Source organism: Corvus hawaiiensis, chromosome 4, assembly GCF_020740725.1.
Source record: "Corvus hawaiiensis isolate bCorHaw1 chromosome 4, bCorHaw1.pri.cur, whole genome shotgun sequence".
In the NCBI taxonomy this organism is placed as follows: Eukaryota; Metazoa; Chordata; class Aves; order Passeriformes; family Corvidae; genus Corvus; species Corvus hawaiiensis.
In genome coordinates, this window is record NC_063216.1 from 24421771 (window position 1) to 24436233 (window position 14463).

At 41.1% G+C, this 14463-nt stretch overlaps 1 protein-coding gene across 1 annotated transcript in view; it reads right to left on the minus strand.

Annotated features, from left to right (window-relative positions):
* Nucleotides 1–1112: 1112 nt before the first annotated feature.
* The window catches only part of LOC125325436 (tyrosine 3-monooxygenase-like), a 34951-nt gene continuing 21600 nt past the window's right edge, over nt 1113–14463 (minus strand). Inside the window, exons 11-12 of the mRNA XM_048302468.1 lie at nt 9379–9512; nt 1113–7790 (exon numbers count right to left, since the gene is read on the minus strand). Coding sequence (XP_048158425.1) covers nt 7631–7790; nt 9379–9512 — 294 coding nt within the window. The 3' untranslated portion in view covers nt 1113–7630. The remainder of the gene's footprint in view (nt 7791–9378; nt 9513–14463) is intronic.

Below are 14463 nucleotides of genomic sequence, written 5' to 3' on the forward strand. Positions count from 1 at the left end.
AACCTGTTTCTCTGGAGAGAAAATTGCTAGCAGAAGACTGTGATGGTGTTGTAGGAGGAATTCAGGGTAAAACAGTTCTTGCTGGTTTTTGTTGGTCCCCTCAGCCACAGGAGTACATTCTTCCTCACTCATATGAGTGGGGCTCCATATGTAAAAAAAAACTTCTTCTCGCTCCATTTTTCCTAAATGATACAATTTATCTTGCTTTGTGTTGTACACAAATATAAACAGGATTTCACAATCTCAAAGCTGTTACATTAGAAAGCAACCTGAACTTCCTTTCCTGAATTCTCAGGCAACATAGTACACCATAGAGCATAGCCTAAGACAGCTCTTCTGAAATTCTGTTCTAATACCACTTTTTATCAGCTTAGATATAGAACTAAGCCATCTTTGGGAATCACATGGGGCCCTGCAGTCCTCTGTAACAATTTTAGTGTCTTCAACTGTTAGTCAACACTCAAAGTCTTTGGTAAACTTCTTGAATGTGAGGAAGAATTTTCAGAAGGTGAGGAAAGTCTTCATACAGCCCATCTTTTCCATTTAAGTAGTAAAGAGTGATGTGTTCTCTAGGTTTCTGTATAATGACATCATTGCTTCTTTGCTTCACGTTTTCAGTCTGGTTCTTGGACAAATAGAGACATCAAGGCAGTCGGAAATCAATTTTCTCCATGCAATTTTTTTTTTTTAAATCTATCTTTAGCTCCATTTAACCGAGTAATATAGCAATACAGAAACTAATGATGTATCACAAAGTACAGAGAAATTGTTCTTGAATGGCTTGCCCATACCACAGACAGGCAATATCATCAGAAAGCCAGTACCTCATTAGTGATGGCGTGGAATTATTCCCAAAGTGTGTATGCACATGATAGCAATATTGGATGATACATTTGTAACAGAAAACCCACTCTGGTAACCTTTAATTTGTTTCCTGACCAAGGATAAAGATTGTAATTGGAGGAAAGTTACTAAGCAACAGTGGCTAGCACATTTCATTTACAACACTCCATCCTCCTCAACCTCCCTGCAGCTCACACAGTATTTCACGAAGGGGCTAAACCTCAGATTCAGTTGCAAAGTTTGCCTTTGTAGGACACTAGACACAGAAATCAAGTTAAATCATTTTATTTGCTCAGATTTAAACCAAGAAATATGAACTAATTCAAGAGTCAGAACCAAATTGAAATGTCTGAAGTACAAGAATTAAACACAACAAAATTCATATCATCATCCAGCACACATTCCATTTCTAACCCATCAGTTTTGGGATTCATTCAGGAAATACTTAAAAACAGGCCTTTTTTCCCTTTTTTCTTTTTCTTTACTTTTTTTTTTTTTAATAATTTTTTAAAAATTTTTTTTATTTTACAGGTTCTATTGAGGCTGCTCCTAACAGACTTGTACAAAACACAATGTTGATCATCTCTGTCATCTTGTGAGATGTTATTGAAAGACAGCATTTGTTAATTAATAGATTAATAGATATTTTCCTTCTATTAATTCATTTTAATTGTCTATTTATATCAGAGTATCCAAAGTGTGCCAGTCTACCACTTCAAGAAATATTGAATAATACTAACAGTGGGGTTTTTTTTTCTCTGTCAGTAAATATAAGAGGAAAGTACTAAATGATGCACAGTGGTATGACTGTAAATGGATCCTTTATTTTTACTTCCACATTGTAGCCATTAGCCTACTCAACAGAAATTTAGCTGTTGATTCTGAGTCTGCAAGTCAGATCAGTCAAACTGGCTTCACTAAAACCAGTTTTATTGCACACCATGCCTGAACTCTACAACTTCAGCAACAGCTGAAATAGACCACATCACAGTAAATGGTATCCAAATTTTTATTAAGCAGGATTCTTCTAGTTACTGTACCTGTACTGTACCTGACAAGTGTTAGCTGCTATGGTTTATATTTAGATGTTTATGTTTAAATCTATCACGGTTAATGTTGTGAAAGGCGTACCTTGAAGATTAGCACCACTGGTTATGGATGGGAGCAGAGATTTGTTTTGGATACATCAGAGGGTAGCTGTCACTTTCTTTACCCAAGTGTAACCATTTTGCCAGGTCTTAATTGCCTTCATCAAGGGCCAGGTTTAAGTTTAAGAGTGTCCATGTGTTGGTCAAGTTCCACCCAAAACCCTGGGAAAATAATCTTGAACTTTCTTGTGTTCAAAGAGCTGGTTTTCCCCATTTGCAAGCACAAATCAAAAGGATCGATAAATAACATTTTAAACTAATAGAAATAAGAAAGCTCTTGACAAAATAGTTAAACAGGGTAAAAGACAGCACCTAGCATATAGTTATAGAAACAATAATTTTACAGTCTTCTGCTGAGAGGGCAGTGCTTGGCCAGCTGCTCACTTTTCCTTCCTAAGGCAGCCTTCACTTAAAATTTAGGACTACTCTGTCTTGCAAGGCAGTAAGGCCTTGTCACCTTCATCTTTCACAGAATTGTAGAATCACAGAATTGTCAAGGTTGGAAGAGACCTTCAGGATCATCCAGTCCCACTGTCCACCCAGAACTACCATTGTAACTCCTGAATGATTAAACCACGTCCCCTAGTGCCAGATCCAGATACCTCTTGACCACCTCCAGGAATGGTAACTCCATCACCTTCCTGGGCAACCTATTCCAATGCCTGACCACCCTAGCAGGGAACAAATTTTTCAGATATCTCACCTGAATCTCCCCTGTCTCAGCTGAAGGCCACTTCCTCTTGTCCTCTCACTGCAGGTACAGCAGAAGAGACTGACCCTCCCTCCCTACACCCTCCTTCCAGGGAGTTGTAGAGAGTGACAAGGTCCCCCAAAACTCTTATTCTTGAGACTAAACAAACCCATCTCCCTCAGCTGTTACTCATAAGACATTTTCTAAACCCTTCACAAGACTTTTTGCCCTTCTCTGGTGTGTTGTTTCTACACACCACAACTCTTTTCTAAAGACCTCTTTCTGCTCTCCAGCTTTTGTATCCCATGTCGAAAGTAAATGCCTTAGATAAAGCTAACACTCCTCAGGCACGGTTAAAAAGTCTTAAGTGACCTTGACTCCTCCACACTCTCACAGGTACAAAATTTCCTCATTTATGCTAAAAAGCTCCCGTTCAGACAGAAATGTTTCTCTAATATAATGAAGCAGCATATGCAAAGCAAGCATGTTTCAGGCATATCTACTGGTCCTTTCTGTTCCTCATCCCTTTGCTCCGCCAGTTGTCAGCCTTTCTGCTTCTTTTCCAGTCTGTCTTTCTTTCCCCTGGGGAATATGTGTGGTGGCAGAGGGTGCCAGAGATTTGCTTTCACTTTGGGCCTCAGCCACCAGCTTTACCCAAACCTAATGTATATTTAATATGATACAGCCAATAACCCTTTCTGCCAGCTTCTGATCATGTGCCAGCTGAAGAATGCTGCGAAGTAATGTGTTCTGACTAAATCTCAAAGCCCACGTATAAACTCCTGATTAGGGGTGGGTGAGATTACTGGGGATGTGTGTATATACCCCTCTGCTTCTATGCCAACTGGAATTTCTCCATACTGTAGGATATGTACGGAAGCAGACTCCAGAGAACCTTCTGTTTTTGCAGTAGGTGCGGAAGGCAAAGCTGCTGCAGGGTTTTTCCTGGTAGCTTCACTTCCTGACTCAAGAAGTCGTGTAACACTTCTGTGCACGGTTAATTAGTGGTCGTGATTTACTTGGGGAATGATGGCGTTTCAGTCATGGGCATAAGGAGATCTTCATGTGTGGATTGTACACACTGGAAGAATACAATGCAGGTTTCTTTGGGAATACACTATCTATTCCATGGAAGCTTGATATGTTTTCTTCTTTCTTCATGGATCAGCAGAGATAAAGAAGACTGAGGGTAATGAAGTTTCCCTTCTTGGAAGGTCATTTTCTTTTTTCTTTTTTTTTTTTTTTTCTTTTTCTGCTCACCCCTCCTTCCCCTCACCCCCACCCCAGCCTTTCTTGAAGGGGTTAAGAAAGGTTTATATTCACCAGGTAGTACAAAGATCAAAATGTTAAGGGAACCAGAGGGAAGTGATGGAGAAGGTCTTTCTGAGGATGACAGCTCTGCCTTGTGATACAATACTATTTCTCATGGGAGTGGGTGGGAGGCCAGCCTAAATTTCCTCTTCCTGTCCTGCCAAATTCCCCAAATTGCATAACTGTGTATTCTCCTTACACAGTGGTACCCTTGGCATCCCTAGCAAATCTGCAGGGAAGCAGTGAAGCAGCTGGAGGCTTGAAGGTGGACCAAAATTGGTAGAGGACAGACTTGGTTAGCCAAAAAACAAAACAAACCCAAACCCACAAACTGAATTTACTAACTCTCCCATCTATAACAGAACAGCACAATACAGATTTAATAACATACACTATTTTGTTCTAAATGCACTCCATCTAGGAAAAATAAGTTTATCGGGATAAGCAAAGGGCCCATGGGGAGTTCATCAGTTCAGATTCAAGTCACAAGATGTGTTTTACTTGGCTTTGGAACCTTCTTGTGCAAGATTAATATGAAACTGCTGAAATGCAAACTGACAAAAAGGCATATTTTTACTGGTTGGTGCTTTTTCCTCTGTGCCATTATTTTAATTGGGAGGCCCCATTGCTGCCTTTCCCATCACTGCTGCCTTAGACTGACAGGAGGATGAGGTATTTGTTGGCTTCTGTGAGGAAATGAAAGAATGACTATTGGAAGAGCAGAATGACCAGTGTAACTCATAAGGATGTAACCCTGAAGGCTTTTGTTTTGTCACTACACTGAATCAAAAGAAAAGAATGTGGACCTTTTCAGAGGGGAGCGTCAAACATGGCTAGCCTGGGGTAGGTTCTGCCTGAGTAAGGAGGGAAGATTTACCTCCTTTGGAAAAATATCTACACACCTTAAAAGTTCAGGTAGCCAAATCCATTACTTTTGTAGCTTCACCAAGTTTCACTGCAGCCTACCCTAGCCATGTATGCCAGCTGACTATCACTAAGACAAGGAAAAAGAAAGTACACCCACTGTGGTTTTGATAATCTTGCTCTTATTGCCTATGTGCAGCACCTTAAACAGGCTCAGAGCTGTTGCTTGAGATTGCTTGAGAGGCTGGGTACTACTCAGCATGTGTAAGGGTGGGAGAATCTGGCTCCAAAATGGTTTCTTTTTCTCTCCTTGCTACAGGAACTGGAAAAGACAAGGGTGTGTGGGCGGGCCTGGAGTCCCTCCAAAGAAAGTGTGAGGCCTTGGGCAAAACAAATCCATCAGGTCTCTGATTTCTTCCAAATATAGGTCTGTTCTGAGTAATAGCCAAACTCAAGTCTAAATTCCACATTCAACCATTTCAGAGGGAATACTTGAAAAAGACCCTATGGCCCAGAGTCCGTCTATAGAAAATATTTTGATAGCTCTTCCGCTCTGGTGTTATCTTCCACTTAAAAAGAAAGAAAAGGAAAACACACAGAATTGGAGCACATGATTCAATTTGCACTGTAAAAGAACTGATTGATGAAAATAATACTTCTGAAAACAATCTGTTGTGAGCTATCAAATATTTTTGCCTATGCACCAATTGGCAGGAAGCAGACAGATAAATTACTACAAGATGTAAGGAAACAAATTGCTCTGAGGAGGAATGGTATTTGTGTGTGTGTGTTTATGAGCAGGATAAGTAGAATTAAACCCATAAAAGCATGCTGAGAGATCATCTTCCATCACAGCAGAAATATACTGGAAGCAAAGGAACTCACTTCAGCTCTGTCTCTGGCTGAATTTCTAGCAAAACAGGGCTTATGATATGCAAGTGTTCTCCTGGAGTAGAATTTTTTAAAAAATTAAAATAAAAAAGGAGCTTGGAATGTTCCTGCTGTTGAGAGGAAGGGGGTCTCACAGCCACTTTTGCCAAGATACTTCCAAATTTTTCAGGCATCACCACATTTTAATAAAATGGAGCAGTTGCAGCAGGTCCCCAGATCCTGAATATTACTGCCCATGGGAAAATTTTCTGAAGTGCTGTAGACATGAAGGTTTAAGAGACCGCATTCTTTTGACTTTCAATAAGACAGTTTCTATAGAGCCTGACAAGTGGAAAAATTACAGTGAGATAAGGTCTGTATGAAATAACAGCCTGTGGCTTTCTCTGTGGTGACTGTGTACATTTTCCTATCTCACAGTGAGCAGCTCAGGCAGAGTTGGTGAGTCCTTTTCCCATAACTCCTTTTCCATCAAGAGCCAAACCACCTCACACTTTCCTCAGAGCTCAGACCCTGTACACTGGCAGCTAGTGGGTAGCAGTGGACAAGGCAGCCACATGCTAAACACAATTTTGAATAAATAAACAGAGCTTCCAAGCGGCACGGGATAAATCTACCTTACATTTGTGGATAACTATCACCCAGCCTGCGCCATGAGATCCACATTTTCCCTGCTTATGCCATGCCTGTAACCTGCATTGACCCCATGGGCTCGCACTGCTGCTAAGAGCAGAGGGACCCTTTCTGGTCTTGGGCATCATCTTCTTTTCCTGAACTACCCTCTATTTGTGCACAGTAGAGGAAGGAAGGGGATATGAACAGCATGGAAGTCTGGAAGAGGAGACTGATTCTGGGAAACAAAACCTGTGGAGTATAAATAAATTTCAGGCACATCTCAGAGAGGGGTTGGAGGGGGAGACAAGATGGGTTGGAGAACATATCAGATATTTTTTCCATAGCAAGGCTATACAGCTGCTAGTGGCTGATCTTAGGTTTTCCACTAGGTGTTCCATAGATTTGGCGTTTTGATTATTACTACAGTCATCATGATACTAATAAGAAGCAAAGATTTCTAAAGGTATCCAGGAGAATCTGAATGCCATGAAAAAAGCAATGCAAGCCTATTTGCTAAAGGCCTCTTTGCAAATCTTTCCTTACACAAGAATTTCCTTCCCAAAATTTAAATTTCCCATTCAAAGTAAGCATCCTTGTATGTGACAGAGCCAGAGCATCTTGAGCCTTTTATTTTCTGCCTTCTTTTTAATCAAGATACAACTATTCTGTGATCTTAAGTGTGACAAGAAATTATTTTGTCATATTTGCAGGCTACTGAATGAGATGAGTACTTAAATAGTGAGCAGAAGTGCTGCTCTTACAAGCTCTTCTATTTGCATATTTTAAGGGGACCATTCATAGTGTGTGGGCAATAGCTGATGCTAATTGCTAGCAGAAAGGAGTTAGCTGCAAGGACTGCTGACTGTAGGCAGCTAGCCAGCCTCAGAGGTTGTGATCATGTCATTAAGGCAGCAAGTAAAACACTGTGGGGATGGAAAGTTACCCTGCTATTTTGTGACAGATAACTTGAAAAGGTGGCAGGGGAAGGAAAAAAACCTGTAAGAGTCCCGTAACACTACAAACAGATGTAGCTCATATCACCTACCAAAAATTGGAGTAAGCTGATCTTGTTTGTTGTTGAAACATTCTAAGCAGGAGCCCATTATTTTGTCTAAGTCAGCAGCCTAAAATATAGTGAAAAGATTATCTGAACTGAGCTGGTTTGTGCATTTAAGATTTCTGCCTGTGAGTACCTCTTCATCACTAAGCCTTCAAGAGCTAGCACCACCTACAAGTATCTCAGTGACAGGTGAGTTGTATTGCTGCGGTTTTAAGAGAGGTTTTCAAGGGACAAGCAGAGGTTTTTCAGTTCCTCTTTTATCTGGTGGAGTGCCCTCTTGACTTTCTGTGGTGTGTTCAGAACCTCTATGCGGCTGGTGAAGGGGTCATAGTGCAGAGCAAAAGGCTTCTTGATCTTCATCGTGTAGTTCCTGTGGGGAGACAGGACAGAGCTTCTAGTGCAAGAGGCATTTCCTTAAGTGCAAAACCTGCAGGACCTAATTTCTCAGTTTGTAGTCATGGCCTTACTGGGGAGCCGAGGCTGCTGTGACACCTCCTCACTGCATCTCCTGAGCTTTGCCTGGTGCAGTACATCCTGCCCACAGCTCAGCCACATGCAGCCCCAAAGATCTGCAGTGCCTCATCTCAGCCTGGCTGGCTTAAACCCATCTGTGCTCTCACAGCTCCGCGTTCACACAATTCAGAGTTATTACAACCACAAGCTGAGGAATGCAGGAGCACAGCATGTCTGCCGCCTTCACTTCCAAGAAATAACCTGGAGCAGCTCTTTCTGTGTAATTTTCTAAAAACCTGTTGATACTAGGCATCCTGGGCTATTTTTCTGTCTCTATTAAAAGAAAAAACCATGATTGCTTGCCATTTTTTGACAATATTTCCATTAAGTACATGCTGGTAGGAACCCCCTGTGCTGATGTTGCCTTATGTTTTCTGTGCTGACAGATTCTTGTGCCTTCAGTCATTTTGAGCAGCCTTGGCTGTGCAACTGCCTTGAAAAAATGTATGAAAAAGCTTCATGTCTGAGAGTGGTGTATTCCTTGTCCTCATACATTCTTTTCAGGTTTGCCTGAGTCAAATACTCTGCAAGTCCTCTCTCTTCTACCAGTGAGTACTCACCCACGTTTTTACACATACTTAAAATTTAATGTGAACATTCAGATTTAAGATGAGGAGCCTAATTAGCCATGTCTATAGCCCCAGCAAACAGTGCTTCTAGGGAAGAGGGAGAGAGAGTAGGGAAGAAGTCTGGCTCAGGTTCTCTTCCTCTAATAAATTCCTCATTTCAGCTCCTACATGCTCCCCAGTAGCTCCACAACTAACATACTGCCTCCAGCCAGAATTGGTCCTGTTGTTCTAACTGTTGGAGATGAAGGCCAGAATTTAAACCCTGCTTACTTAAAAACACAAAGAAAAAGAAAAAACCATCCATCCTTACTGCACAACATCACAGTTAAGGAAATGTGTTTAGAAACACCTCAAGCTAATTTGAAATAATGTTATCTAGGTTGCAGACAGCTACTTTGTTGAAATTAGATTGCCTGTGAATGCTGATTCTGCATTCTTGTGCAGATATAATCAGAGGAGAAAGGCAATCTTGTTTTTAAGCCCCCTGCTGATCCATGTTAATTCCAGAGACTGCTATAAAATTTCCATGTGACCCTGGGTAAATCAGTTCTTCACGACCTCCTGTTTGTATGGACTAGCACATAGGGTGGGATTGCACTCTCACAGTTCAGTTACAGAATTTACTTCAGAAGCTGCTAAAATGAAGCATTGTTAAGATGAAGCATGGAGCACAGCATAGCAGAATATAATTCTGAATTCCTATGAACCTTTTCTGAGATAAACAAGCCCATGCTCAACTTTGTTGTACAAAAGCCACTATGCAGATGCAATGAGATAGCCTGACATGGTTGTTGCAAAAGTAGTAGATGTATTTGAGATTAAGAATCAACCCAGTGTGCCCCCCTCAATGAAAACACCCACAAACACTTTACTTACTGAAGCTTGACTTTGGCATCTTCCAAATTTTCTGCTATGAAATAGACAGGCTGGAAGGCTTGATCCTGATAGGGGTGAACTGCAGTCACTTCTGGATCAAAAGGCTTGTACTCTGGCTCGTTTGACAAGGCATACTTTGTAGCAGCAGCAACACAGGTTAGAGCACGTGAATGAATAGAGAAAGAATTAGTCCCTGCTGGTCTGTGAAATTCTCTCTAGGGAATAGTTAGGGGCAATATAAAGTCCTGTACTTTCATAGGTCAAAGCTGGGTTTCATAATTAGCAGTTAATAAACCAAATAATAAATATTTTTTAAGAGGGGAAAAAAAAAAGAAAAAAAAAGAAATATATGTTTAGCATGATGTAAAATTGGATAGCATAGCCATGTTCTCAGACAGGGAGGGGAAGGTCTATGGCACCCCCCAAAATACAAATATCTAGAAGAAAAAAATAATATCATGCTGCTACTTTTTGAATAGCATTGTAGAATATTTGCAGTCCTATCCAGCATTACTTTAAAGTCCCCTAGCCCGTGTCACAAATTTCACAGTTCCTGGTGCACTGAAGAACAGATGACAGAATGTGTCTGGTATTTAATGCACAGCTTCCAGGCCAGTATAGAAGCCTAAAATCTTCCCCGAAATCCAAGATATATTTTTGGACCCACAGAGGTTCTTCTATATGTTCTTCTCAAGTTCTTGTACATTGTCTCCTCAAGCCAACAGGAGGCTTATGGAAGCCACTTCTGTCCACAGTGCAGTCCATAGGTATCTCTGTACCGTTCGTTTATATTTACTGGAAATGCCTTTTAAACCAGCCACCTGCACAGAGTCCTGGGAAGGCAGCTCTGCTTAGGCTTAAAGTGAGTTCCCAAACACCTTGTCTGCTCGTGAAACCCAAGTGATGAACTTTAAACCTAGCTCAGCCCCAGTGACATTTGAGCTGCACCACAGATGTGCCTAAAACTGACTGGCCTCCAGCTGGCCAGGTTGGTGAAGTGTCCTGGGTACAAACCAAAAGGAAAAAGGCAACTCATCCCATCAATGCTGAGACCTTTTTTTCCACCTTCAGACTGGACAGTGGCTCCCACCCACCTGGAGACAGTCTTTTAGTACCCACCCTTCTCTGAGATCTGCCTCTTTGCCTTTCTCTCTTCTTCCCCAGTCTTCAGAAGGCTCCCTTCACCATTTTATAATCCAAATGTCAACTCCCAGGGTACTACTTGTAAATAACTGGTTAAGATGCTGCACAAGACTTTTAGTTCAATCTGCTAGCTGGAAAAATTCAGACAGTACTCCTAAGCACATATTTAGACATTTCACTGAACTGGTGCAGAAATAAATACCAGGCTTTAAAAAAAAAACCCTAAAAAAACACAAAGCCCAAAAAACCCCCAAGAATAAATAAAAGATGGTGTTTTTCTTGCTCTTAATTTGCAGTGTGTAATTGAAGAATAAACCTTGGATAGCACTCATACAATCTAAGATGGTTGGTATACACAAACATGAGGCTGCTCTTAGAATCTTAGAAGCTCTGGGGAACTAAAGGGAAAAGATTTCAGTAACTCAAAACCTGACAGGGGTCCCACTGTATTGTCAGTGTTGAAGCAGAACTGAAATCCCATTGATTTCAGTGGAAGTTCAGCTCGAAACCGGATGGCCTTAAAGGCCTCTACAAGTTAAGTACTGGTTGTGCTGCAAGAAAAGCATATGTAGCACTGAGTGTTGCCAGAAGTGTGGTATGAGCCATAAGATTTTACAGTATGTAGGACAGAGTCCATGTGAGTGTTAACAGAAGAAGCATTTTGGATAATGTAGAACAGCTGACAGAATATAGTGAAATAAATAGTGCAATGCTGAGAGCTGTTGGAGAGGAATTCTTACAGTTCAGAGGAGGCAAGTTTGGCCAGCAGTCAGACCCATTACAACTGCTCCGTTTAGACTCAGGGATGGTTATCCTTCTGATACCTAGCTGCTGTTACTAAATGCTTCGTTAGATAACAGGGATTCAAGTGCAAGACTCATGCAGAGAGTGTCTAGCTCTACCTCTCATCTTCTGCCTTTCCCCCAAATTAGGAGGCCCTGAGTTTGGGCAGGATCAACTCATCCAGAGAAAGTATCTACCTGAAGCTGAGTTCGAACTGGTAAGAGTGGATGCTGTGGAGGAAAGGGAAATGTTTTGAAGATTTCACAGTCAGGATGTGGTTCCCTTGGTTACAGTCACACACCCACAGAGAGTCAGTCCAGGCTGCAGTTCAGGGATGTTCCCAGGCTTCTTGCTGATGCTAAGCTCTCATATAACATGAGCTGGATAACTGCTGCTTGCCCTCTCCCGCTGGTTAGTTGTTATCTTCTTGTAGCCAACCATCTAACCGTAGTAACTCATGCCCTTATTCCCTCCTTGGTGACTGAATCATTCTGCTATTCCTGGCCTAGAAGCCTTCAGGGACAAGGAAACCCCTCCCTTGCACAGACTGCTGCAGTGTGTCTCCTTCAACACACGAACTGCAGTGAGAATCCTACAGTACTTGCTATATTCACTGCCAACAAAGTGCCAAAACTTCATCGCCTCTGCCAAATAAGTTGATCAGCTAAATGATAGGGAATCAAGTCTGGGACCTCCATGCAGAAGTCTGTGTCTGGGCCCACTGAGAAGACTGGCAGATAATTATTAGGTTGGATTATGGCTTTCTGACAAGCAGCAACTAAACTTATCTAGAGCAACAAAATGAAGTCTATCACGAGCCTCACTATCTTCCAATCTTCATCTTCTCTAACAGATCTGTCTAGACACTGCTTTACTTCTAAAAAAATCCCTCCTGTGAAATAGGTACTGCACTACACAAATCTTCTCTCTTCAGCTGTAAAAGAAGCAGTTGGTACATGTTTGCAATTTGCTAGCGGGTGCTTAGGCATTGGACCTCACTGCTTTACTCCCACTGCCAGTGTCTGTACTGGACTTAGAATCAGATGCTCAGGCAGACTAGAATGAATAAATGGAAATATTTCTATATAATAAAAATCTACGAGATGAAATCAGCTAAAGAAGGAAATTTCAGCACTTAAGTTCATGTGTATTATTATCTTGTGTACAACAAGTTTCAGGAGCTCGAGGTGGAACGCATGGAACCACTAAGCCATTGTCCCGGAAGGTGCACAGTGAGGAACTTGCAGAGCTCACAAAGGGATTGTGCAGGGTGCATTAGAGACATTGCTGGTTAACTGCTTGCCCATCTTCAGATTTAGGTGTTATTTATGAAAGGGACATGCTGCAAGGGGGATAATCCTTATTCATTACCTGTTAAATACAAATGCTATCATCCCTGCGTGCATTTTCAGTAATATGATGGATGAAGACACAGGTAGACCCATCTCTATCAAAAGTTTATCCAGTAGCTTTACCCAACAACTACCAGTGATAAAAGCAACAAAAAACTGCCATTTATCAGCTCAAGGACAGTTAGGACTTCCATTGTCAGCTTCAGAGGTAGGGAGTTTGAGATGCAGTTGTGCTTTCATGTTCTATATCACACGGTTTTGTGCACAAGCAGTCCTCGCCTGCAGTTTTAAGCAAAAGCAGAAGAGCTTATTGGTGTCTGGGGAAGAAAAGGGTGGAAATAGAGGAGAGAGAGCACAAGGCTGGTGCATTTGACTCCAGACACCAAAGCGGAACATTTCTGATGAGATCTTTACCTTCTTTTGAGTCAAACTTAAACAGAAAAAGGAGGTAACCACATGCAGATAGATTTTGTCATGCATATTGCTATGAAAGCTACATAAATGCCATCAATATCATTACCTCTGCTCTTTAGTACCCTGTTTAACATGTACATGACTTTGATTTAAAACCATAAAGTATTAAGCCAGGCAGAGTAGAATAAACATTGCCTTGAATTGTGCTTTGATTGGACATTTCTGATTTTACTGGGTAAATAAAAGCAAGTTTCTATTTTCTGTTTGTTGTCTGTGAATATAGCAAGTACTGAAGGATTACCAGATAAACAGGAGCTTCAGCAGTACATAGTGTAAGCACACTTCTGCTGAAGTTGATGAGCAGTCAGGCCAAGCTCAGGCTTCTATGTAGAAAGGAAGTCACGTCTGTTCCTCTAGAGGGCTAATGAACAAGCAGATCTTTCAGCTTATCAAGAGAGAAAGCTCTCCACAGATTTTCCTCACAAAAATCTTCAAATTGCAAGTGTCATGAGGAAAAACAGTGCTGAACTCAGCAAGTGGTAGAAATTAAGGTTGATGTCTGGGACGGTTTCCCTTTCTTTGTGTTAATTTCAGCTGCTCTTCTGTGGGGACTCCTACTTGAAATGTCTTGAGATACATCAAAATGTTGTTTTTTCCTCCTGTCAATTGACTGGGAAGTGGGTTGACCTGTACACCATTGGGAGAGTTTTGTAAAATGTTTACTGTCATAACAACCCAACCATCTCCAGTTCTGGGAGTCCAAGCTATGCTAATTCAGCCACAATTCCATGTGAATGTATCATGTATCTGGCTGTTAGGCTGCTGAATTTATGTATTAAGCTTAAAATATATCTCCCATGAAAAAAGAGAAAAAGGTTTCTGGTTCATAAAAATGCTTGAAAAGAGTGGTATTTATTTTCCTTTGGCTCTTACCAACTAAAAAAAAATCATCCAGTATCTGCACAGCTTGAAGCCTTTGAGCCCTACTGATAACAGCTTAGGGTTTTTGCAATTAAAAAGTGATCAACTGCTTCAGTGTTCTTCAAAACTAAGGAGAAATTAATATCTCTCCTATCAGCTGTTTGGTCAAAGGAGGGGAAACCCATAAGCTTTCTGAAAAAATGTATACAAGTCCTCTTTCTACAGTTAATTTAACTGAGCAAGGCAGTATGAAACCTGTGCACACAGACTTTGATCTATGTAAAACTAGAGCTGAAATTAATTTTGAAATTTGTTTAGGAATGAAAAATACTAAAGCATTTTCTTTTTGTCAGTGTCCATGCTATCTCCAGTTTCTTTGCACTTCATTTGGTCCAATCAGTCAGTGCATTTCCAGTTCATATGTGTGTGAATGTCAATGGCATGGACAAAAAAGCCAAGCTCATAATAGGCA